The 25,926-nt window shown below is 46.8% G+C and overlaps 1 protein-coding gene across 3 annotated transcripts in view; it reads right to left on the minus strand.

Annotated features, from left to right (window-relative positions):
• The window catches only part of LOC147020342 (guanine nucleotide-binding protein G(t) subunit alpha-1), a 56,122-nt gene that overhangs the window by 17,742 nt on the left and 12,454 nt on the right, over window positions 1-25,926 (minus strand). For all 3 annotated transcript variants that reach the window (XM_085895653.1, XM_085895654.1, XM_085895655.1), the window contains exons 3-6: window positions 21,168-21,210; window positions 4,040-4,181; window positions 3,759-3,916; window positions 395-523 (exon numbers count right to left, since the gene is read on the minus strand). In XM_085895653.1, the coding sequence (XP_085751779.1) occupies window positions 395-523; window positions 3,759-3,916; window positions 4,040-4,181; window positions 21,168-21,210 (472 nt within the window). The remainder of the gene's footprint in view (window positions 1-394; window positions 524-3,758; window positions 3,917-4,039; window positions 4,182-21,167; window positions 21,211-25,926) is intronic.

Below are 25,926 nucleotides of genomic sequence, written 5' to 3' on the forward strand. Positions count from 1 at the left end.
GCATCATCCCAAACAAGAAGACAGTTTGGAGAAGATGAACTTGTGCGAAAGCACAATCAAGCTGTGGAATTCCAGGCTTTGAGATGTGGAAATAAAATAAGTCCTTCAAGCCATTTGTGAAATATTTTTGGGCAACTGTGGCTTCATTGCTGGTTGAATAGATTTGTACTTTGCTGCTTCTCAGTGTCATTTAATAATCTCTCCAATTTTAACACGACTAACTGCTACATCTGCACCTTTAATGGATAAATATGTAGCTTGAGTTGTATCAGTCTCGTAATTCCTCGACGCCATCACAGTTACATTGCGTCAGATATATGCACACGCCGTACTATGTTACGGATAGTTGAACTCATGGTAGTTGAGCTGCAGTGTTCATCATCATGCAGTACACCTGAAGTTAAGGTCTTTTAATCCGAACTGCGTTTCAATGATGCCGGTGGTCTTGACCCGGGAACGTAGGACATCTTGTTCGGTGGGAATGTAGCCTGGCTCCACCAGTCGGTCCAAATCACTCAAGTAACTGAGGAGGGAGGCAGAGATACCAATCAGAGTTTTGTTTGGTATTGTGACATGGCACAGAAGTGGACATAGAACGAGTTTGAGATCGAGTATTATAAACCTCTTAACCATCTGCATACTGTAGATCTCCCATCATTTACTCACATCATTATAATTTAGTCCTTCACTATAAGTCCATTATTTACTCGTACAAGTACACTGGTGTCTCACACTGTCTTTGTGCTACATGTGACTGACTGCACAAGGTCCTCCATGAGCCATAGATCACTGTCAAAATTAATGAACTGGATCAATGAGGATCCCATCGCTGATAATGGAGACTGCTCCACTTCAGGAGCACAACTTGTAGATATGAAAACGATTTTAAATTGAGAGGTGCCATGTAATATTTGACTCTTCTTAATCTCTAAATACTGTATCCGCACATGTAAACCACCGCATCACCTCCAAACTAAGTTGGCTTCCACAGGGATACTCGGGTCTTTTAAAAACAGATTAAACCATAGCAGAGACAATGCAGTTTGTCATGCATGGGGGGCTGGGGGCAGTCATGCTGAAACAGGAAAGGGTCTTCCCCAAACTGTTGCCACAAATATGGAAGCACAGAATTGTCTAGAATGTCATTGTATGCTGTAGCGTTAAGATTTCCCTTCACTGGAACTAAGGGGTCTAGCCCGAACCATGAAAAACAGCCCCAGACCATTATTCCTCCTCCACCAAACTTTACAGTGGCACTATGCATACGGGCAGGGAGTGTTCTCCTGGCATCTGCCAAACCCAGATTCGTCCGTCGGATTGCCAGATGGTGAAGCATGATTCGTCACTCCAGAGAACGCATTTCCACTGCTCCAGAGTCCAATGGCGTTGAACTTTACACCACTCCAGCCGACGCTTGCATTGCACATGGTGATCTTAGGCTTGTGTTCGGCTGCTCGGCCATGGAAACCCATTTTATAAAGTTCTCGACGAGCAGTGTTTGTGCTGACGTTGCTTCCAGAGGCAGTTTGGAACTCGGTAGTGAGTGTTGCAACCGACGACAGACAATTTTTCCGCATTACGTGCTTCAGCACTCGGCGGTCCCATTCTGTGAGCATGTGTGGCCTACCACTTCACGGCTGAGCTATTGTTGCTCCTAGACGTTTCCACTTTACAATAACAGCACCTACAGTTGACCGGGGCAGCTCGAGCAGGGCAGAAATTTGATGAACGGACTTGTTGGAAAGGTGGCATCTGATGACGGTGCCACGTTGAAAGTCACTGAGCTCTTCAGTACGGCCCATTCAACTGCCATTGTTTGTCTATGGAGATTGCATGGCTGTGTGCTTGATTTTATACACCTGACAGCAATGGGTGTGGCTGAAATAGCCGAATCCACTAATTAGAAGGGGTGTCCCCATACTTTTGGCCGTGTGTGTGTGTGTGTGTGTGTGTGTGTGTGTGTGTGTGTGTGTGTGTGTGTGTGTGTGTGTGTGTGTGTGTGTGTGTGTGTGTGTGTGCATATTTTGTGTAAATATCATCGAATTTGATGGTAGCCGGTATTACAAATAATCTACATAATATGATGGAATCTTCTGAAAATTATGATATGAAGTCTGATAAGTTGTGATCAACAAAATTTCTTCCAAAAATGACAAAAATTATGAAGTGCATTTTAAAGAATGTGCTGCAGAATTTCAACGTATCACATGTCCGCTATAGTATGTATACTTTATCAAAACACCCACAACATTTGGTTTAATACTACTTTTCAGGATCTACATCACCAAACAACCAGCACAAAGTGTAGTCGTCTCAAAAAGTACAGAATATGACAATATGACAATGTCTGTTACGTTTACATTGGAGACAGGACAGCCGAGATTATCTGTAATGATGCAGCAACCCCTTTGCAGACGACCCACCTGAACAGGTGTTTTCATCTAATTTGATATCACTGGGAATAGAACATCGAGCCAATAGACCTGTCCATAATATCTGACTCAGTCATTCAGTACAGCATTGCCTCCATGTCTTCACATCTATCTCTGTTATCCTTTTCCTTATCTTGATCATTTCTCCCAACATTATTTACACTCAAATCATGTCCATCATCTTTGCCTGCAAAAAAAAATCTTATCAAGGATATTCAAAGAAGATTATGTGCACAAGAGTACGCTGTTTGGCTCATCATATTTATATGCTATATCCATGGCCTACTTACTTGTCTTATTTGTAGTAACTTCATTCTTAATATTAATTTCATTTGACTTCACATCCACATCCATTGTACTTGTTTGATTAAAGTTACATGTCCTTGTTCATCCCCAGGCAAAGAATTTGTCACAGGTGCCAGCACACAATGGCCTGCTTTTTCGAGATAGAATGAATGACTGGTCTTGCTGGTAAAGGCTAGTGTCTATCTGCATCGACGGACAGGTAGGATTAATGGATTAAATCAACAGGATGTTGATTGTGGTATGCTAACTGCCTTAGGAAGCAAGGAGTAGATGATGTTTCTGGCGTTAACCTTTTGTTGGAGCAAAGGAGAGAGAAAGGGTAGGGGTGAGATTTAATATAGGCTGGGGTAAGTGATCAGTCAGGCTGGAGTCATGAGGCATGTGGGTCACATTGACTGATTTTGACAGAGTCAAGGTTGTGGGGTTGTGTCAAGGTGACTGGGATGGAGCCGACAGTCTCTGTCACACGACAGTCTCCACCCACTCCTCTTGACTCCTCATCTCTGACACCCTGACAATCCATGTCAAAATCGGTCATTATCACCCCCACAATCAGTCAACATCGGTCATTCTAACCCTGACCTCATTCTGATCCACCTACGTCTGACACTTCCACCCTATATGAACCCTTGGCCCTATCATTTCACTCTCTTTTGCTCCGACGAAGGATTAATGCCTGAAACATCAGCCTCCCCTTGCTTCCTACAGCAGATAGCACACATCAATCAATGTCCTGTTGTTTTCATCCCTTGCTCTACCTTTTGAGAGATACCTTGTTATCTTTAGCGTCCATTAACAAAATGCAGATGGGACAGTCAACTTTACGTCCCCCACTCGAGAGGATGGCGTGCTGCAAAATGTGGAGCCACCCACTGGCACTGCACGATGACATCAGTTTTAGCCAAGTTCAACTCCTTTAGGAATAAATCCCAGACCAGACTAACCATAGGTGAGCACGTTACTGCCATCAACTGGGGATAAAACGATTTGTTCCTCTTTTATAACCGATTCTGTACTCACTAGTGTGCTGAGTCGTTGAGATGGTACTCGGATGCTCTCTCAAAGCACGCCTGGATCCCCGCATCCAACCACAGGCGTTTGATGATGAGATACAGCTCTTGGGGCATGGCGCCCTCCTCAATGGAGTCTGCCAAGTTGTACAGTTGCCTGGAATCATCCTAAGGCAAATTCACAATAACTCAACACATTTTCACTCACTGTTATCCTAAAAATAAATCGACTAATCGATTTAGATTTATAAAAAAATTATTTTGGACTTGTTCCAGGGGTGGGATCTGTACCTGGCACGATGCATCTCCGTAGTCGATGTTCAGCATCGACATCGCCTTAACAATGGCCAATATACTTTGGAGCGTGTTGCTGTAAATGATGGCGATAAACTCCAAACATTCTTCTTTGGAGTAGCCTTCTTTGTGGATAATCCTATGGGAAACAGGATGGTTCAAAACTGATTTTTCGAAACCTTGGTGACTTCTGTCTAATAATTATCATTGTCGAGGAGGCCTCATCCACAATTTTCAATCCAGCCTGGCTGTGAAAGTTTTGTCATGGCGTTATACCCCACTGTGACACACCATCTACCTTTAGGGGTCATCCATTTGTCATGTATTTATTAGAGGGGGAATAGAAGGGGGAATACAATGACACAGTGAAAATTAATTAAAATAATAACTGGGGAGTTCATTGAACACCTTACGTGCAGTGTTACGAAAAATGACATAAAAAGAAGAAGAAAAATAACTTTTATTTCACCAAGTGTAATTTAAACACAAGGAATGCGTCTTGGTGTTAAACTCAAGCTATACCAACAACAAAAACAATCACTCAATACACAACATCCCAAGTACAACAAAATGTCAAAAATTGACAAAATTAGAATAATACAATCCCTCGTGTTCACCCCTCCCCCCCCCCCCACCACCACAAAAATGTCAGCAGAAACAGAAGACTGCTATTAATGTGGTAATGGAGTTGGACAGGGCAATAACTGCCTGAGGGCAAAATACTATTCCGAAACCGATTTGTCCGACACCCAAGTCACCCATATCACCTTCCAGATGGCAAAAGCTGAAACAGGACATTATTTCGATGTGAGGCATCAGAAACTATCCTCGATGATCTATTCACAGTATGCTCTGTATAAATTGAATCCAAAGAAGGCAACACACATCCGACTATCCTACCAGCAGTGCACACAACCCTCTGGAGCCGAAGCCTCTGTTGCTGGGTGCAGCTGCCACACCACACACACAATGAAAAAGTCACAACACTTTCTATAATGGCTCGATAAAACTGGATGATTATCTCCCTGCAAAGGCCAAACTTCTTTCGCTGCCGCAAGAAGTAGAAGCATTGCTGAGCTTTCAGAATAACAATATCTGTGTTGTGGTCTCACTTTAAATTACTGGTAATGGTTGCACCTCAAAGTTTAAGGCAGTCAACAATTTCAATAACTTCACCATTGATGGTAAGAGGGTCAACTGAACTGTTTGTCCGACGGAAGTCAACAATCATCTCCTTAGTCTTTGCAGTATTCAGCTCGAGGTTGTTGTGTTTGCACCATGACACAAACCCATTAATTTACTGAATTTACTGAAAAAATGTGGTCAATATATTATATGGTTCACCTTGCAGGTTTTCCGATATTCTTACTCATCAGAATTCACGATAATAGCCTCGATGGTCGTGTCATCGGCAAACTTCACAAGCTGCACAGACTCATGATGAGACGCCCAACCATTTGTGAAAAGGGAATCGAGAAGAGGTGACAGCAAGTGATATTTCACCATTGAGAGATAAAGCCAAAAACTATATAGTACTGAATAGCATGATATTTCAAAAATGTATTGATTGGGCCCGATATGTTCTCGTGGATCGGGCATTACGTGGCGGAGGTATGCGCTCTACTGAGTGCCCTTCTCGTACTGCTTGCGATCGGTTCAGGAGAAAATCTAAAATCCAGAAGCAAATTGAGGGAGGAAGGCCAAGGGACTGGTATTTATCAAAAAAAGCTTGAGGGACAATGGTATTAAAAGCAGAACTAAAATCAATAAAACGAATAGGAGGATAACGATTTGAAAATTCAAGATGTTGAAGAATAAAATGAAGAACCAAGGAAACAGCATCGTCAACCGAATGATTTTCCCGATAGGCAAACTGAAGAGGATCAAGCCTACAGATGGTGACAAACTTAAGGTGCTTGAGAACCAAATGCTCAAACACCTTCATCAGCACTGAGGTGAGAGCCACTGGTCTATAATCGTTGAGCATGGTCATCATTGATTTCTTTTAGACAGGGATAATAATAGAAGATTTAAAACAGAGGGACTCTAGACTGTTGCAAAGAACTGTTGAAAATACAAGCAAAAAACAGAGGAGAGCTGTTGTGAACAATGCTTCAGGGTTGCAGGAGAAACACCATCAGGACCAGCTGCTTTTCTGATATTCTGTTACCTGAAAAGATTCCTCAGTTCAGCCTCCTCAACAGTAAAAGGCAAAGAAAGCAGTGAATCAGCAACTGGGAAAGAAACTGCAACACGCGCAGTAATCTGCTGATCAAAGCGGCTGAAGAACTCGTTCAACTTGTCGGGAAGCTTGTGGTCTTCAACATTCGTGACACAATTCTCCTTATAAGGAGAAATATTCGAAAGACCTTGCGTAACAGCTCGAGGATTATTAGTTAAGAACTGGTTCTCCAGCTTCTGTCGATACTCTAATTTTGCCCTGCAAATCTCCCTTTACACATCATATTGAGCTTTCTTTTACAGAATTCGATCACCGCTCTTATGTGATGCTTCCTTTATTTTCAGCTTTGCCCGAAGACCACTTATAAACCATGGTTTTGTCATTAACCTTTGTTTTTTTGTATACCTTGTCGAGGGTCCTATGAGAGCGAACACACAATGCACAGCAAGCAGGGCATGAAACAAGAGGGGCGGGAGTAGGAAAAGCAGAACAGTGGGGAACAAAGACACGAGGATATCTGGGGAAGGGAGAGGAATAAGGAGGGGAACATGGGAAAAACAAGATGGACATTACAGGGACTTTCAGGAAGGAAAGCAGGGAATTTGAAGGAGGTGGGTTTGGGGTGGATTGATGGAGTCAGAAAAGATCGAGGAATTGGATGGGGGATGATAAGAGGTGGTGGTGAACAGCTGTTTTGAACGCCTGGAGGGAAGAATGGGATTGAACAGAGTGAGGCAGTTTATTCCAAAGGTGGGGAAAAAGAGGAATGGAAGAGTGAATGTGAGCAGTGATTCGTGATTTTGGAAGTTTTACCAGAAGAGGGTTGTTGGTGGACCATGAGCGACCTGTGGAAATATGGTGGGGACAAATCGCAGACACAGCAGGGGAAGCAAGACTGGAGAGGAGACGGTAAAGACAGAAAGACCACTGACCTGCCTGCGGTGAGAGAGTGAGAGGCCCAAAGTCTCAGCCTCGTCGCGGGAGATGCCAATGATCCGAAATTCCTTGGTTTCCACAGCATGAAGCCGAGAAAGGTGGGAGGCAGGAGCACCAGCCCAGAGGGGAGAGCAGTACTCCATCAGGCTGCGGACGAAAGCTTTGTATGTGGTCAGGAGCTCAGGTGGGCCAAGGAAGGACTTTGCATGACGGAGGATTCCCAGTCGGCAACTGGCTTTGGAGGCCAGGTTGGAAATGTGGCTTTTCCAGGAAAGATCATGGCAGATAGTGAGACCCAGAAGCTTGAAAGAAAGGATTTCTTCCAGAGGATTGTTGAGAAAGTGGATGAGGGAGGGCGGGTTCCAAATGGTCCTTTCGGAGAGACCTGGTGAGTGTGAGATTTGTCGGGATTGAAAGACATGTTCCACGTGTTGGACCAGTTTGTGATTTTATCCAGATCTGCAGTGAGCGAAGAAGCTGCTGCTTGCCGGTCTGAGGGATGACAGATGGTACGTCAGAGGGTGGAGTCATCAGCAAAGAGATAAAGAGGATTTTCCAGAGAGTCGGAGAGATCATAGATGAAAACAAGAAAAACGAACAGGGCCCACAACGCTGCCTTGAGGAACTCCAGCCTGGACAGGAAGAGGGGATGAAAGAACTCCATTTAAGGCCACACGTTGACTGCAACAGGAGAGGAAGTCTGCAAGCCATGAGTGGAGATGGCCTTGGATACCATAGGAAGAAAGTTTGGTGAGCAGGTCAGGGTGCCAGACCGTGTCAAAAGCACGCGATATGTCTCAGGATGTGGCTCATATTTCATGTCCAGCATTGAAGACTCCCATCCATTGTTGGGAGAGCAGAAGCAGCATATCCCGGGTAGAGTGATCTGGTCTGAAACCAAATTGATGATCGGAAATCAAGCCATTGGAGAAGAGGAAGGATTTGATGTCTGAAGCAATGATGGATTCCATAACCTTGCTGATGATTGGGAGAAGGCTCATTGGTCTGTGGTTGCAGGGATCTGTTTTTGCACCTTTTTATGCAGGGCAGTAATGTTTGCTGATTTCCAAGCAGATGGCAGATGACCTTGAGCAAATGAGAGAGTGAATAGAACAGAGAGAGGGTGAGCAAAAGCAGAGGCGTGGGTTTTTTAGGACACGTGGGCTGATGCTGTCTGGACCGGTTGCAGAATCTGAGTCGAGGTTTGACAGCAAGCTCTCCACTTTGTCAGGAGAGAAAAAGAAAAAAAAGAGAAAAGGAATTTGGTGTCTGTCTGTCTGTCTTTGTTTTTTTGACAGCAATACATTTGGGCGTTACTTCTCCAATCTCAATCGGACGTTACAGGAGGATTAAGGGTCACATGATGGAGGTTGTAGCAACTTCATTTCCCCTTACACAACGGGGTTTTCCACCTTTGGTGAAATCCGTATTAAGGTCTATATCCGTGTTAAGATCGCTAGTAGTGGCGTTCTTCCAAGGCTGCTTCTAAAAACAAAAGTAATAACAACACTAATGATAATGGCATAATATTAATGTTATTAGAAAACGATATTAATTAATACCAATCATATCCCCTCTCCCAAAGGGGTTTTCTCCCTAGACAAATGCGTGTTAACATGTAAATAGCTTATCGTGGCATTTCATGGGGCAAGCCCACCAGAAGTAAAAACAAAAAAAAAGAAGATTATAAACCACAAGCACGTGTGATTACCTTTTTAAACAGTTGCTACTGTTGTTTAACACGAAACTGAAAGAAATCTGTAGGAATCCCGACCATCTTGAGGCATTCTATGTTTATCGCGTCCACCACAGACTAACGGGTGGGACCATCAGATGTCATGAGACGCCTCTCATCCTCCATATGAGCCAGATACCACCTGATCGTTCCATCATCCGCCACTGCACTGATCTGCGGCTACGAAGCATGTCGTGTCACTGTGGCTTCATCGCAGTTCCTACCCCCCAGGTCATCATATTAATTTAGTAAGTTATTAATTTTGCTGTGCTTGTGATTTGAAATTATTTGCCATTACTTTAATTGCAATTAAACTGTTGATTGTTAGCATGGGATATCTTCTCTTTCTGTCATCCTTCTGTTAAAGCTGAAGCTGTTAAAATATTGCAGTCATAACTTTCTCGTGTGCCTGTGCCTCAGCAGGTTTCGTCAGTGCTATCAGCAATTCCCGTTTTCCCACCCAGGAGAGCACCGATGGCCGAATGAACATTTTAAAATAACATTAAAGACAGATTACAGAGGGGAGGATAGAAAAAATGTGCTCAAAAGGGTTGATAAATATAATTTTAGACGCAAACACTGAGAAATGGAGACATCATCTAACTAGGACATAAGCGATGCCTTTCTAATATCATAATTTATTACATCAGGCTTAGACTATTACATTTACAAAGGACATAACTGCACAATACCAAGCATTATAAACCACTCTAAGCCATTTTCACAACAATATATTTCTGCACAAATATGAATAATTACATGTGCTTTGGTTCTTGGTGACATCGACCGGCCCTTCCTTCCCTTCTTTTCACGGCTCAACTCAAGGGCTTGAAATACAAGCCAGGCAGCATGTTCTCCCTCTGTCTCCTAAAGGCGGATGTACATCTTAAAATCCAATCGTTAACCGACGGATCTCTGTACCAGAGCCAAAGCACATCCAGTATCGAAATCCACCAGTGCACGACATTCAAGACAAAAAAAACACCTGGAAAATCCATACTCGTTCTCTACCAGTGTAAAAAGGCTCGAGAGCACACATAATGAGAATAAATAAACTTTTAAAACGCGTCCACACGCCCGTATTTTCCGCAACAACAAGAGAGGACGAAGCTTGCAGTTTTTGAAATTGAAGATAATCGATTTCTGCCTATTCCCATAATCAATGAGTATTTAGGTAACTATGGCAAGGCAATGTGTGTGACGTCACTCGGATGGACGTTAAACTGGGCATCCCGTCTGCCAGCATGCGTTGGTGGACGTTAAAGATCCCACGGTATCCTTCGCAAAGAGAAGGGTTAGGTTACTTGCTGTTGGAAGAATGTGGAGGATTTTGGGGCCATCTGTTTATGACGTAGACAAATATGGTGGAAATGTTGACAAAGCCTCCACCCTGTTGTTAATGAATGGACAATGGACTGGCATTTCTTTCTGAATTCAGATCGCTCGTTGGATGGACACTGCGGAGTGGCTGTGCCGCTGCTGCAACGCTCCGGATCACTTAATGTAGGGATTGGTAATTTGTTCAGGGTGCTGGCAATAACTCGCCTCCTGTTCGTGAAGAACATGGTGGGATCTTTAAAGTCCACGGTCGACCAACCAATGGTAGCAGACAGGACATCAGGCTTAACGTCCAAACACATTGACGCCTCTCCCTGCCTGATAAAGACCAAGATGAAAGTTTATCGTGGGTCAGGATACAAACCCAGACAAGAAAGCTTATATGTATACCTCTAGGTTCTAGGATAACCTGCCAACCCACAGCCCACCATCCGACCGTGTGCTTCAGCATGCACCTTCCCTGACCTCTTCTTACACTTACTTCTTCCCAAACATCTTTTTCTTCTATCTCGCAGCTCCTCTCTTACTTTGTCCTGTCATACTCCCTTTTCTCAATTTTTACTTTCTCATTTTAGCTCCTTCACCCACCACTTGTTCTTTACTATATATGTATATATATATATATATATATATATATATATATATATATATATATATATATATATATATATATATATATATATATATATATATATATATATATATATTGTCGCGGATTCGCGCCCGCCGGCGTGCGAACGACCACGTAACTCGAATCGCGGCACGTCGCCCACCGGACGGACAATCCAGTCGTGACCCTCTTGGACTAACGCCGGGAACCAGTCACGGGTGGACCTTTCGGTCTCACCGCGATCGAGCCAATCGGCCCCCGCGTGGGATAGGGTTGCTCGCCAAATTCGACCTACCTAAGTACCCACACGGAGGGTAGACCGGGCGATCGCACCTCGCCGCAGGTCGACTTCGGACACGGGCCACTTAAGCGACCCGTTCCGTACTATCGGGATAACCGAGCGGTGTTATTCGTCGGCCTCGACGGTTCGATTAATTATCGGGCATCTGAGCCCACGAACAACCCTTTACGTGAAGCAAGATGGGGATTCAATGAAAGAAATGACGAAGCGAAGCGGGAAAACAGTTCAATAATAAGCACATTTATTTCGCGATGAACGGAAAGCACACATATACAATTCCACCAAAAGCACATGGAAAAGAAGAAGACAAAAAGCAAATGCGACAATGCAGATCTATCTGACTACCAGGCACTCGGCAACACTTATACAGTTTTACTTCACAGACGGCGCCGACAACACACATTCCCAAAGCAAAAGAAAAGAGAACCACCCTCCAGGATGAGGGGGTAGGCGGGCCTGGGGCCGAGACCGTGTCGGGCCTACCCATCTGATGATGAGACGCGGAGCGGCGGTGGTGCCTCAACTCCGCGGGCCTCGCGGATGGTGTCTGGTAGGGGGTGGGAAGGGGGCCCCCTTTTGTCGCACTATCTCAGCGCGGGGGGAAACAGGAGGGGGTTGCTGATGCTCGGGGAAAGGAGGATTTCACAAAATCGCGGGTCCCACGACGAGCGTCTCCACCACGACCTCGGTCGCGCCGCCGGCCTTTCTCTCCGCAGTTCCCCGAATCCGACGCGAGCACCCCCTCGTCCGCCTTCGCCGCCGCCGCCTCTCCACAGCTCCGTCCTCTTCACTCCGACTCCGCGAACTCCCAACTGCACTGAACTGACGCTTCAACTCAACTCTTCCTCCGCTTCCAACTCAACTCTTCCTCCGCTTCCAACTCAACTCTTCCTCCTGCGAACTGAACTCTTCCTCCTGGGAACTGAACTGCCTCGACTGACGAACGCGGCCCCTTATATCCCCGTGGCCTCGCTCCTTCATCTTTGACCCTCTGCCTCCGACCTTTCACCTCTCTTGCTGGCTCCCCAATGGCCCGAGGAAAAGTGGGCGTGAATGCTTTTTGATCCATGAATTTGCATATAGCAACCGCCCTCCAACGCCCTGGAGGCGGGGCCAAATCGCCCCTCGCTCACCGATTGGACGGAACAAAAGTGGGCGCGAGTCGTTTTTGATCCGTTTTTGGAGCTGAAAATCCGTGGTTTTGTACACGCTGTTCGGCGCGCGCCCTGCACGAGTCCAACACCGGTACCCACAAGCGGCGCAAGAACGGTGGCGATGCGACGGTTGCGAGGTGTGACGTGAAGCGGCGCCGCGGTGGGTGGTTGATGTTGTGGTTGGTGGTGGTAACAATGGCGGTTGGTCCAAAACAAAGATAGTAAAAGAAAAACGGCTATCCTGAAGAGTCGCAGCACGCATAAATGACATGTATTCCCACTAGACAACGGGTTTGGGCCTAACTACACATATACTTACGGAGATATCTCACCTAAGGGACCTGAATGGTGGTTTGCGAATTTGGTAACCACAACAATATATATATATATATATATATATATATATATATATATATATATATATATATATATATATATATATATATATATATATATATATATATATATATATACATTGTTGGCCGGGTATCGGCTGCGAGCACGACCGCCAGTTGGAGCAGCAGGGTCAACTCCACTGAACACCCGGAATTCAGATCGTTACCCTGGGATAACTCCGAAGGTACGGGTCCCTTATAGGACCGTGAATCGTCAATAAATCAACCGCATGGGCACAGGGTTATTTGCCAAACTTCAAAATACCTAGAGGCCCACGTGGCGAGTTACCGAGGAATTCACACCCTCGACGGAACTCGGACGGGACGTGCCGTAACCGTGCTCGACCCGTGCGTAACCCGAGCGGATGGTTACTGAGGTCCCATCGGTCCAAATGCACAACTACGGCAGCAACGGCTTTTTAATTCCCCAACACGCACCGTGCTAAATCAATGAAGGAAAGGACAAGGACGAACTGAAACATTCAACAAGAGGGGATTTATTTTACAATAGGGGGAAGGGGACACATAAAGGGCAGAGTTAAACTGACTAAGCAATGCAAATAATGTACAGCAAAAGCACTTAACAATTTCTACTTATAGACGTGCCGACAGGACACACACACGCACACACAAACACCCAAAAGAAGATGGACCTTGACGGTCTTTATTATTCCTTCAGCTCGGAGGGAAGTCGAGCTGAGGGATGAGAACGTGGCTGGCTACCTGGCTGCGTGCGCGGGGCTGGTCGTCCACCCCTTTCCCGGAGCTCCGGTCGCCAAAGGACGGGCCAGGGCAGCCGAATCCAGAGGCGACGAGATGAGGTGAGAGATCGCTGCGATGAGACCAGACCCGCAGCAAGATGAGACCAGAACGGACCCAGCGGCAAGATGAGACCAGACACGCGGCGAGATGAGACCAGCGCAGACTCTGCGGCAAGATGAGACCAGCGCAGACTCAGTGGCAAGATGAGACCAGCGCAGACTCAGCGGCAAGATGAGACCAGCGCAGACTCAGCGGCAAGATGAGACCAGCACAGACCGACTCAATCACCGCGCCGTCCCGTCTATTTCTTCTCTCCCCCGGGGTCGGGGGTGGGGGGGGGGACGTGTCTCACGTCACCACGCCCCTCATTCGCTGGGGAAAATCGGTTGTCCCCGTGATTGGTCGGGGGCATGTCGGGGCGTCATGGTGGACCGCCCCTCAAACAGGGAGAGGAATATTGTCCTGCGTGGGCTGTGCTCATTGGCCGACCGCCGGGGAACTCGCTCGCATCTCTCTGATTGGGCGAGAGAGAGGCCAGGCCCTTTGAAATCCGCTCACGTTCGTGCTGACATGCACGAGTGCAATGGTGCTGGTGGAGGATGGTGGAAGGAAGCGAAGGCAGGTGTCGTCGTTGAAAGTTGTGGTTGTAGTTGTAGTAAGTGTAAAAATCCTATCTATAAAATAACCGCAGCGCATGAACATTTAATTCCCATTAGACATAGGGAATGAATTCTAACTCGAAATACATACTTATCTAAATAACTAAGCTATGGGGACGGCTGTCTGTCTGTGTGCACAAGGCTTCCAAATTCGTAACAATATATTGTTGCGAATTCGTGCCCGCCGGCGTGCGGACGGCCACGTGACTCGAATCGCAGCACGTCGCCCACTGGACGGACAATTCAGTCGTGACCCTCTCGGACCAACGCCGGGAGCTAGTCACGGGTGGGGGTTTAACCTCACCACGATCGTGCCAATTGCCCACCCGTGCAGGATAGGGTTGTTCGCCAAATTCGATCTACCGAAGTACCTGCGCGAATGGTCGACCGGGCAATCGCACCACGCCACAGGCCAACTCCAGACACGAACCGCTTAAGCGGTCCGTTCCGTGCTACAGTGATAACCGAGCGGTGTTATCATAGGCCTCGATGGTTCCGATTAATTATCGGGCATATTAAGCCCACTACGAACCCTTTACGTGAAGCAGGATGGAGGGTCAATTAAAAGGAAGGAGACAAAGCGAAATGGGAAAACAGTTCAACAGAATGCACATTTATTCCGCGGCACACGGAAAGCACGTAAATACAGCCACAATAATCAAAATGCACATATAAAGCGAAAGCAAGAGTTAAACCGAATACGCGTACACACGGCAACACTTATACAGTTCTTCTTTACAGACGGCGCCAAAACACATTTACTCAAAAGCAAAGGAAAGAAGCCACCCTCATAGACAAGGGGGCAGACGGGGCCCGTGGGCCTTTATGGCATGGAACTTGGCAGACCGAACGAGTCCCACGAGACCGTTGCAGGTTACCTGCACCCTCGTGGTGCGATGGTGGGCGAGCTCTCTCCGGCGCTCCTTGTACGAACGCGCAGGTCCGTGCGACACAGCTGGCAGAGCAGCGCCTCCAGTCCGCGTCCCCTCCGCGACGTCTGGACTCTCCACCGACTGCAAGCTCCAACGAGCGGGTCGCTCTACGGACCGCTTCTCCAAGACCCAGACGGGCAGAAGACCATGAACCGCCGACTGACACTGACACTCTCACCGACCGCCCTGACCTGACCTCTCCTCAGCGGCGCCTCCATGCGCCCTTTTATTTCCCCGGCACCCCGCCCTCCCTTCGCGGCACACGGGGGGGGGGGACATTCCACCAGAGAAATCGGGGTGGGAGTTGAGTTCCAACCGTCATTCTTGTTTACCAGAGAAATTGGGGTGGGAGTTGAGTTCCAACCATCATTCTTGTTTACCAGAGAAATAGGGGTGGGAGTTGTTGTTCCCCTTTTGTGTTCGGGGAGATGTTGACGGTTGTTGGCGGAGTGGTGAGGATGGCGTGGTTGTTGAGAGGCAGGTGTGGTTGTGGTTGTTGTGAAGCGGCGTTGTGGTTGGTGGTTGTTGTGTGATGGCGGTTGAGACGTGGTTGGTTCAAACTAAAGATAGAACAGAAAAACGCCTAACTCAAAGCGTCACAGCCCGAATGAATCACATAAATCCCCTCTAGACAACGGATTTGGGGCTAACTTCACATGTACTGAGAGATATCTCACCTACGGGCCCTAAATGGTGTAATGCGAATTTCCACAGCCGTAACTATATATATATATTGTTGTGGTTACCAAATTCGCAAACCACCATTCAGGTCCCTTAGGTGAGGTATCTCGGTAAGTACATGTGTAGTTAGGCCCAAACCCGTTGTCTAGTGGGAATACATGTCATTTATGCGTGCTGCGACTCTTCAGGATAGCCGTTTTTCTTTTGCTATCTTTATTTTGGACCAACTGCCATGATTACCACCACAACCACAACATCAACCACCAACCACAACGCCGCTTCACCACAACCGCCACGACCTTCACGTCACACCTCGCAACCGTCGCATCGCCACCGTTCTTGCGCCGCCTGTGGGTACCGGTGTTGGACTCGTGCAGGGCGCGCGCCGAACAGCGTGTACAAAATCACGGATTTTGTGCTTCAAAAACGGATCAAAAACGACACACGCCCACTTTTTGCCGTCCAATCGGTGAGCGAGGGGCGAATTGGCCCCGCCCCCAGGGCGATCGATATATGCAAATTTATGGATCAAAAAGCATTCACGCCCACTTTTTCTCGGGCCAATGGGGAGCGAGGTGAAAGGTCGAAGGGAGGGGGTCAAAGAGGAGAGGGCGAAGCTACGGGGCTGATAAAAGGACCGTGTTCGTCAGTCAAAGAGGAGTAGACGAGGAGAGTAGGAGAGTAGGAGAGTCGGAAACAGAGAGTCAAGACTTCGCGGGCGGTGGAGTTGGCAAGAAGGAGCTGGTCGTCGTGTGCGTTGGAGTCGGAACGGAGGGGACGGAGCTGTGGAAAGGCGGCGACACCAGACGAGGGGGTGCTCGCGTCGGGAGCTGCACCCCAGGGAGGCCGACAGCGCGACCTGGCCGAGGTGGAGACGCTCGTCGCGGGATAATAAAAATCCTCTATACCCCGAGCATCAGCAACCCCCTCCTGTTTCCCCCCGCGCTGAGATAGTGCGACCAAGGGGGCCCCTTTCCCACCCCCTACCAGACACTGTCCGCGGGGCCCGCGGAGTTGAGGCGCCATCGCCGCTCCTCGTCTCATCACCAGACGGGTAGGCCGACCCGGTCTCGGCCTCAGGCCCGCCTCATCCTTGAGGGTATTTCTTTTCCTTGGTTTTGGGTATGTGTTGTCGGCGCCGTCTGTGAAGTAGAATTGTATAAGTGTTGCCGTGTGCTCGGTAGTCGGTATTAGCTCCACATTGTGTTTTCGCTTTTATATTTGCTTTTTGTGTAAATTGAATTGTGTTTTTCTTTTCTGTGTGCATTTGGTGGAATTGTATATGTGTGCTTCCCGTGTGCCGCGAATAAATGTGCTTTATTATTGAACTGTTCTCCCGCTTCGCTTCGTCTTTTCCTCTATTGAATCCCCATCTTGCTTCACGTAAAGGGTTGGTAGTGGGCTGAATACGCCCGATAATTAATCGAACCGTCGAGGTCGACGATAACACCACTCGGTTATTCTGATAGTACGGAACGGGTCGCTTAAGTGGCCCGTGTCCGAAGTCGACCTGCGGCGAGGTGCGATCGCCCGGTCTACCCTCCGCGTGGGTACTTAGGTAGGTCGAATTCGGCGAGCAACCCTATCCCACGCGGGGGCTGATTGGCTCGATCGCGGTGAGACCGAAAGGTCCACCCGTGACTGGTTCCCGGCGTTAGTCCGAGAGGGTCACGACTGGATTGTCCGTCCGGTGGGCGACGTGCCGCGATTCGAGTTACGTGGCCGTCAGCACGCCGGCGGGCGCGAAATCCGCAACAATATATATATATATATATATATATATATATATATATATATATATATATATATATATATATATATATACACTACATGGCCATAAGTACACGGACACCCTTTCTAATTAGTGGATTCGGCCATTTCAGCCACACCCATTGCTGACAGGTGTAAAAAATCAAGCACACAGCCACGTAATCTCAGACAAACATTGGCAGTGGAATGGTCCGTACTGAAGAGCTCAGCGACTTTCAACATGGCACCGTCATCGGATGCCATCTTCCCAACAAGTCAGTTCATCAAATTTCTGCCCTGCTGGAGCTGCACCGGTTAACTGTAAGTGCTGTTATTGTGAAGTGGAAACGTCGAGGAGCAACAACAGCTCAGCCGTGAAGTGGTCGGTCACACAAGCTCACAGAACGGGACTGCTGAGTGCTGAAACACGCAGCACGGAAAAATCGTCTGTCGTCAGTTGCAACACTCACTACCGAGTTCCAAGCTGACTGGAAGCAACGTGAGCACAAACTCTGTTCGTCGAGAGCTTCATGAAATGGGTTTCCATTGCCGAGCAGCTGCACACAAGCCTAAGATCACCCTGTGCAATGCAAGCGTCAGCTGGAGTGGTGTAAAACTCAACGCCATTGGACTCTGGAGCAGTGGAAACACGTTCTCTGTCGTGATGAATTTGCTTCACCATCTGGCAGTCCAACGGACAAATCTGGGTTTGGCGGATGCCAGAAGGACGCTACCTGTCCGCGTGCTTTGTCCCTCCCATCGAGGACGATTCCCTTTTGTCGACTCCTTCCCATGGTGAGACTCCCGACTGCCATGGACAGATGGGACAGAGCTTCAGTGGGACCGCGTGCGGAAACAGCGACTGGTGGCAGTGGCACACGGTGGCCGGATGAGTGGGGATGCCCTCAGGCAAACCCCCGGAGGTGGAGGGGGAAACGCCACATGGATAAGGAGACGGCTTGGTCCATGAGTCGTGGTTCTGTGCTGGGGTGAAGAGTTGAGCTCCGAGACCAGGGAAGGCTCCATTCAGTCTGTGCGAATGAAGATGATGACCGGTGGCATGTACACACATGAATTGTGACTATACATTTGTGACACACACACACACACACACACACACACACACACACACACACACACACACACACATACACACACTTCCGTTACGTTAACTGCCCTCAGGCCAGCAGGCACTGCCTTCAGAGAGCCACCTGTAGAAAACTGTGGCTGCCTCCTTCACTGTGAAAATGGGTCCTCGCAAAGGCCAGCCATGGAAAAACAACACACCAAATGCCAACGCCGTACCGTACGCATGCAGCGCACTCTTTTCAACGCAAATCTCCATCTAATAATTTTATCTATCTTCTTTTTCAATCCGAATCTCCATCTAATAATTATATCTGTACTCTTTTCCATCCAAATCTGCATCTAATATATAATTATATCCAATCTTTTCCCTCAATTCCTGACACAGATCAGGGCTGGCACCGTGCACACCACTGCTTTTGATAAATGACTGCATGCTCAATGGCAGCAGGCCCACGCGCAGCACCGGGGTAATATATTATCGCACACAGAGCAGGGCACGAATGGCACACATCTTGTTCGGGTCTGTGCATGGGTTTACCATAACATCTTACTGTTGGTCTTCACTGACCACCACAGCCATGGGTGTCTCTTGCAGACGGCGGTCGTCTTCTCGCCTCTCCGCCCGGCAAGGCTGTTGCCAGTCGGATGCGTGCTGTGCATCCTGGGCCGAATGGCTTACGGACAGGCAGTGCATTGACCGGCACTGACCGCCGGTCACCGTGGCTTGGGCCGGGGGTTCTGTGCATGGCGATTCGTGTCACAGTGTTCAGAGCAAAACGATTCTGCAGTATAGAATCATCTTTCCGGATGTATAGTGGAGCCGCTTCCGGCCATCTTGGCTGGGCCGTGTGCTGGCCGGAGCCCAACCAGAGCGCCAGATTCGGATGACGACACATCGCTTCGGGTCGTCGCCCCCACTCCGCACCACAGGGTGTATAAAAGGATGGGTCGCAGGGCAGTTCGAGCGTTCCCGTCTGCTGCTGGTTTTGGCTCCTGTCTGCTCACTCCTGCTGGTTCCTGCCATCCTGCCCACTCGCTTGCTGACTCCGCCCTTCTTCACCATTCATCTGCTGACTCCGCCTTTCTTCACCAGCTCGCTGCTAACTCCGCCCTTCTTCTCCGACTTGCCGCTGACTCCACCCATCCACTCACCCATCTGATCCTGTCTGCCACTACGCCCACTCGCTTTTGACTACACCTACCTCCACCCCTGGCTTCTGACTCTGCCCAAGGTCCTTCCTTCACGCCTGATGGTCACGCCCCAATCTCTGGATCGACACTTAGCTGCACGAAGCGGGAAATGATGCGCAAGCTGTCAGGGAGGTATCGCCCAGCGGAGCATCCCCCCAAAACGTAATGGTAGCGCGGTCAGTCAATTGTGAAAGGTATTGAGAGACCGTTAGCCTCATCTCCTCTCCTCTTTCTTCTCATTAACTCTTCTTCATCTCGTGTGTGTGTGTGTGTGTGTGTGTGTGTGTGTGTGTGTGTGTGTGTGTGTGTGTGTGTGTGTGTGTGTGTGTGTGTGTGTGTGTGTGTCTGTGTGTTTGTCATGGCGCCTGTCCTTGCTTCATTTAAGATTGTACAAGAATTACATTAGGATAACTCTGCACTGTGTCTGCTTCAGTAAGTTGCTTGTATTATTGTCACACCACACTTTTCTTCCTATCTCTGCTTACAGACAACAATAAACTACATTCATTGTGCCACATATTTTTTCCTCGACTGCCTGTTAATAAATCCTTTGTAGAAATGTTCCCAGCTCGTTTTTGTCTTTTCTTTCATTGATCCAGCATGGTCCATATCCGAACGTAGCCAGAACTTTATTCCCAACGATCCGTTCCTTTTAGCCAGTACGTCCTTTGCAGTGTCGCTTGGCTGCATCTGATCTGGTGAAGTGATCCAGTTCGGACAAGGCGTACCAAAGTGCATGTCCCCCCGTAATGAGATCACGTGATTTTTTTTTAGCTAACCGGATAAACTAGATTGAGGACCTTAAGTTCCGTGATTGAGTTATTGGCGTTCACGGTCGGTTAGCGACCCGCTACGTCATGTAATTATCCGTGTGTGACGGCCTGCAATTCCGGGGAGTCTAGTGGTAACCCGAGATAGCTCCCCCCCCCCCCGCCCCCGGTGGTCTTCTCACCCGACCCCCAACAATATACATGTGTGTATATATATATATATATATATATATATATATATATATTAACATATATACACACACACATACACACAATATGGATACATATATATGCACAATGGTATTCCGGATTGATATTACACAATAAATTTATTTTCATTTTAATTCCATTTTGTCCATATCAATCTGAAGAACATGTTAGTCATTCATCAAAACAAAATGATGTGTGAACTCAGTGACTTGGCCAACCCAAATGGCCTTTTCACATGACTTTGTGACGAGTTTCACATGACGAGTTTCTAATGACTTTGGTGCAGAATATGGGGTACCACAAGACTGGCTGTGCCTTGATCGGCCTCGTGTTTTAAAACTATAAACCATCACTGTGTATTAAAGAATGCAAAGCGTTGATTTACCGATTGGAGGTTTGTGTATAGTTCAATGACAAGTGGGAGAACTTACTTCATCTGTTTCACAATGGTGCTCTTTCCAGACTCGCCAGCCCCTGTGGATAAATTACAGACTTAAAAAAATAATTTTTTAAACATTTTATCACCTAAACTCAATTATATCCACAGTATGGCACTATAAGTACTGGCAGGACAGCTAAGAGGTATGCACATTCACCTGTGAGCTGTTTATCCTGGGTTTGAATCCCTCGACCCAGCTATAAGCTATCATCCTGGTGTTTCACAGGTACGGTGAGGCATCAGTGTGGATGGCAGCCATCGTGTGGACTTTAAACTAGGCGTTTCGTCTGCATGCATTAGTTGGTGGACGTTAAATATCTCATGATGGCCTTTACAAAGAGTAGGTGAGCTATCCCTGGCAGCCTGAACAAATTAAAAATTCTTGCCCTGACTGATTGCTGCAAAGGTAATGGTAAACCACCCAGAATAACCCTCACCCATACACTGCACTCGGAAGCACCAATGTTCTGGAAAGATGTGATCTCACCTCTTCATGTCATGTAAAAAAATTGTGAACGTCTGTGGCTAACAGCCAACCCTGGTCAGGTCACCACTCCTTCACAGAGTGCTTGCTGCACGTTACAGCAGGAACTTGGAGTTTCGCCAGGGTATGGGAACACAGTAGTCTCCTCTTTTCGAAAGACACTGTGGGATGTTTTACAATTGACCAGCAAATGCTCACAGGTTGGGGAGATCCGACCGTCTCATTTCTTCAACATCCATTTATCAAAGCTGCTTCTTTTAACACTCAAGTGTTGGCATGTTAATAATGTTTTTCATGTTCGCACAGACTCGAGTGAATCTAAATGTTATTGGAAAGTCCCCCAGAGGGGAACTTAAACTGGATCTGCATCTTTTTTAAAGTAACACAGAAGTGACGTGCAAGATGTATGCAGGCACATTCACCTGCCAGCACCAGCAATTGAAGGAAACACGATCATCATCAAAAGAGCAACTGGTCAGAACTATATGTATATGTATTTTTCTACACTACCAGTCAGAAGTTTTAGAACACCCCCATTTTTCCAGTTTTTACTGAAATTGAAGCAGTTTAATGTTTCAATGTACTCTGAAATTAATGCATAGAACAAATAAATAATTGCAGATAAAATAGAAATCATGGAATCGTTTTGTTGAACAAAATTTAACCTAAATTTTTGACTCATCAAAGTAGCCACCTTTTGCAGATATAACAGCCGAACATACTCGTGGCATTCTTTCTACAATGGAAATCAAATATTGTTTGGAAAGTTCTTCCCAACACTGTTGCAGAAGTTCCCACAAATGTGTTGTACTTGAAGGTTGCTTGGCTTTCACTATTCTGTCCAGTTCATTCCAAACCAGCTCAATGGGGTTTAAGTCTGGAGACTGTGCTGGCCATTCCATGATTTGAAGCCTACCGTCTTGTTCTTTTCTTCTAAGGTAGTTCTGACCGCCTGGAGGTATGTTTTGGGTCGTTTTCTTGCTGTGGGATGAACCCCTGACCAACTAGGCATAGACCAGAGGGTATTGCATGGCGCTGCAAAATGCTGTGGTAGCCATTTTGGTTCAGGGTGCCAATCACGCTGTGCAAGTCGCCGACTCTGGATCCAGCAGATCATCACGCTTCCTCCTCCATGTTTGACAGTTAGTGTCACATACTGAGGAACCATCCTTTCAGGTACTCGACGACGTACAAAACCCGTGTGATGAACCGAAGATTTCAAATTTTGATTAATCGGTCCATAAGACCTTATTCCCGTTTTCAGTAGTCCACTGGTGGTGCTTCATGGGCCAGGCAAGCCTCTTTTTCTTATTTTGCCATCTTAGCAATGGCTTTCTTACTGCCACTCGACCTGTCAAACCTGCAGCTCAAAGTCTTCTCTTCACAGTTGAAACTGAGACTTCCTTATTTCGACCAGTGTTAAGCTGTGCTTGAAGCTGCTGTCCTGTGAGCCGCCTATCACGCAAGCTGTTGGCTCTCAGAAACTTGTCTGCTGATTGTGTTGTGGCTTTGGGTCTACCAGACCTCTTCCTGTCAGAGTTTCCTCCAGTTTCCAAGTGCCTTTTGATGGTGTAGGAAACTGTACTCACTGACACCTTGGCTTGCTTTGCAATCATCATAATATAACGGGCGTAAGACTGGAACTTCTAACACACTTTTCTCCAAACATATTCTGTTCATACTTCCGAAATCTTCACATTATGTGTTCCATGTATTTACACAGGTGATTAGCGGATTAAAAAAATCGAATATCAAAATCATAATATAAATATAATCATCATCATATAATGGGCATAAACCTGGAACTTCTAACACACTTTTCTCCGAACATATTCTGTTCATACTTCCGAAATATCCATATTATGTGTTCCATGTATTTACGCAGGTGATAGCAGATTCAAAAAATCGAATATATAGGGTGTCCCAAAAAAAATACAACTTTAAAAATGCTTCGTTTGATCCTAAAAAAGCAGTAATTTTGTCACTAATGCTTCATTTCTTGTTGCAGAGACACTGAAGTTTATTTTGATACCAAGCAAGTGCCAGAAAAATGCCAAGACTGACCATACAACAATGGACGAAAATTGTTGAACTTTGGCACCAGACGAAAAGTGTCATACAGGTGCAACGTCTTTACTCAAGACATTTCGGTATCCACTTGCGCCATGCACCAAACTTTCGGACAATAAAGTGCACCATCGCAAAGTTTACCAATGTGGGAACCAACTGTGCCTTCACAAGGGTCACAGTGGTCGGAAGAGGACAGGTCGTAGTGAAGAAAATGTGGAAATGGTGAGACAGGCGGTCGTTCAAAGTCCAAAAAAATCGATTCGACGACTTTCTGCCGAAACAAACATTCATAAGAGCACCGTTCAGAGGATGCTTCACCAAGACATTCATGCCTTTCCATACAAAATTCAAACGGAAAATGTACTTACTGATCAACAGAAATGCAAACGACTAGACTTTGCAAATTGGTTCTCAGGAAAGTTGGAGGAAGATGCAGACTGCCTCAAAAAACTTCACATGACGGACGAATGCCATGTTCACTTGTCTGGGGAGGTAAATAAGCAAAACTTTAGGGTCACGGTAAATGGTCATGATTCATGGACCAAGCTGTGAAGTTTTCTGTTCTCAAAGTTTTGTGTCGAGGGGCCTCTTCAGGACCGTCGCTAAGCCCCGGACAGCTTCCAACTGTAGTTTGTTTGTAATAATATTCCCAGGGATGGTTTCTAATATCATTGTGAGGTTCTTTGTCATCATTTTCTTTGCTCCAACGATCACTGGTACAACTTTGGGATTCTTCAGCTTCCGTGATCTTTTCACTTCATTCTTGAGGTCTTGGTATGTGGTCATTTTATTGATTTCTCCATTGTTTAGTCCAAAATCACTAGTATTAACACCTCACTTTGCAATACCTTCATCTCTCTTTTTTGTACGATATCTTGTCGCAACGCTTTGGTTTCGATGTTCACGCTCGACGGGATCATTCGGTCGTACTTGAGTGGTACTTCCATGTTTTCAGTCCATGTTTTTGGTTAATGTTCCCACAAATTTTCTGGAACTGGGATATCAAAGTTTTTGCAGATATGCCTGTGTTTAACAATACAAACTCTGTTGTGTCATCATGTGTACAGCTATTCTGACCAGAGATATTTTTCCTTTGTGTTTGGTCATTAAGCATAACATATCACTCTCTTTGCTAATACCACCTCCACCCCTCACCTATCTCTTTTTTTTCCTCTTGAACCCCCCCTCCCCCCAACTCTCTCTGTCTGTCCTCTCCTCGCTCCCCCCTCCGAATAACATGCAGTTCTCCTCCGAATCTCCTCCCACACCTCTGTCGCTCTTTTACTGTGTCTGTCTCTGTCTCTCTCGCACCCGTCCCTCCCGCAGTGTATAGCAACGCTTTGTGAGGCGTTGCTGTCCCCACCTCCACCCCCATTCCTCACCCTTCTCCCCTTCCTAGCTTCCCCTTCTTCACCCACTCTCCCTTCCCTCCATCCTCTCTGCCTCCCCCCCTCCTCTCTCCCTTTCTCTTTCTCCACCCAACTCCCCTTCACACCCCCATCAGCGAAACGACGGGTTCGATTTGCGAATATATATAAATATATATAAATATATATATATATATATATATATCTATATATCTATATATCTATATATCTATATATATATATATATATATTGTAGATTTCCCGCCAGTCGGCGTGCGAACGACCGCGTCTAACCAATCGCGGTCGCTTCGCCCACCGAACGGACAATCCAGTCGCGGCTTTCCGGATCAACGCCGGAAACCAGCCATGGGTGTGTTTTCAACCACACCACAACCTTGTCCGCACTCTACCCGCGCTACAGGGTCTGATCGCCAAATCTTCGATTTACCTAATTATTCGCGTGGGTAGGTTACCGAGAGATTGTACCTCAACGGGACCGCTTGGAAACGAGCCGCTTAAGCAGCTCGCTTCCTTTTGGGATAACCGAGCGGGGTATTATTGCGCAGTCCCGTTGGACCCGATCACTTTACCGGCTATATTCCGAGTGCAAGATGGGGCAGTTCAATGAGGGAATGGATGCAACGAACAGGTTTACATTCACACAAGGACATTTATTATAATAAAGCACGTATGCAATTAAACAAGGAAAAACACGTATGCAATTAAACAGGGCAAAACACGAATGCAATTATACAAGCAAAAAAAGCATGACAAAAGAACTACGACCGTCTATACGAAATGCAATGCAAACATTTACAGCACACAAAGCA

Source organism: Eptatretus burgeri, chromosome 9, assembly GCF_056783735.1.
Source record: "Eptatretus burgeri isolate ZD-2024b chromosome 9, Ebu_testis_v1, whole genome shotgun sequence".
NCBI classification, from domain to species: domain Eukaryota; kingdom Metazoa; phylum Chordata; class Myxini; order Myxiniformes; family Myxinidae; genus Eptatretus; species Eptatretus burgeri.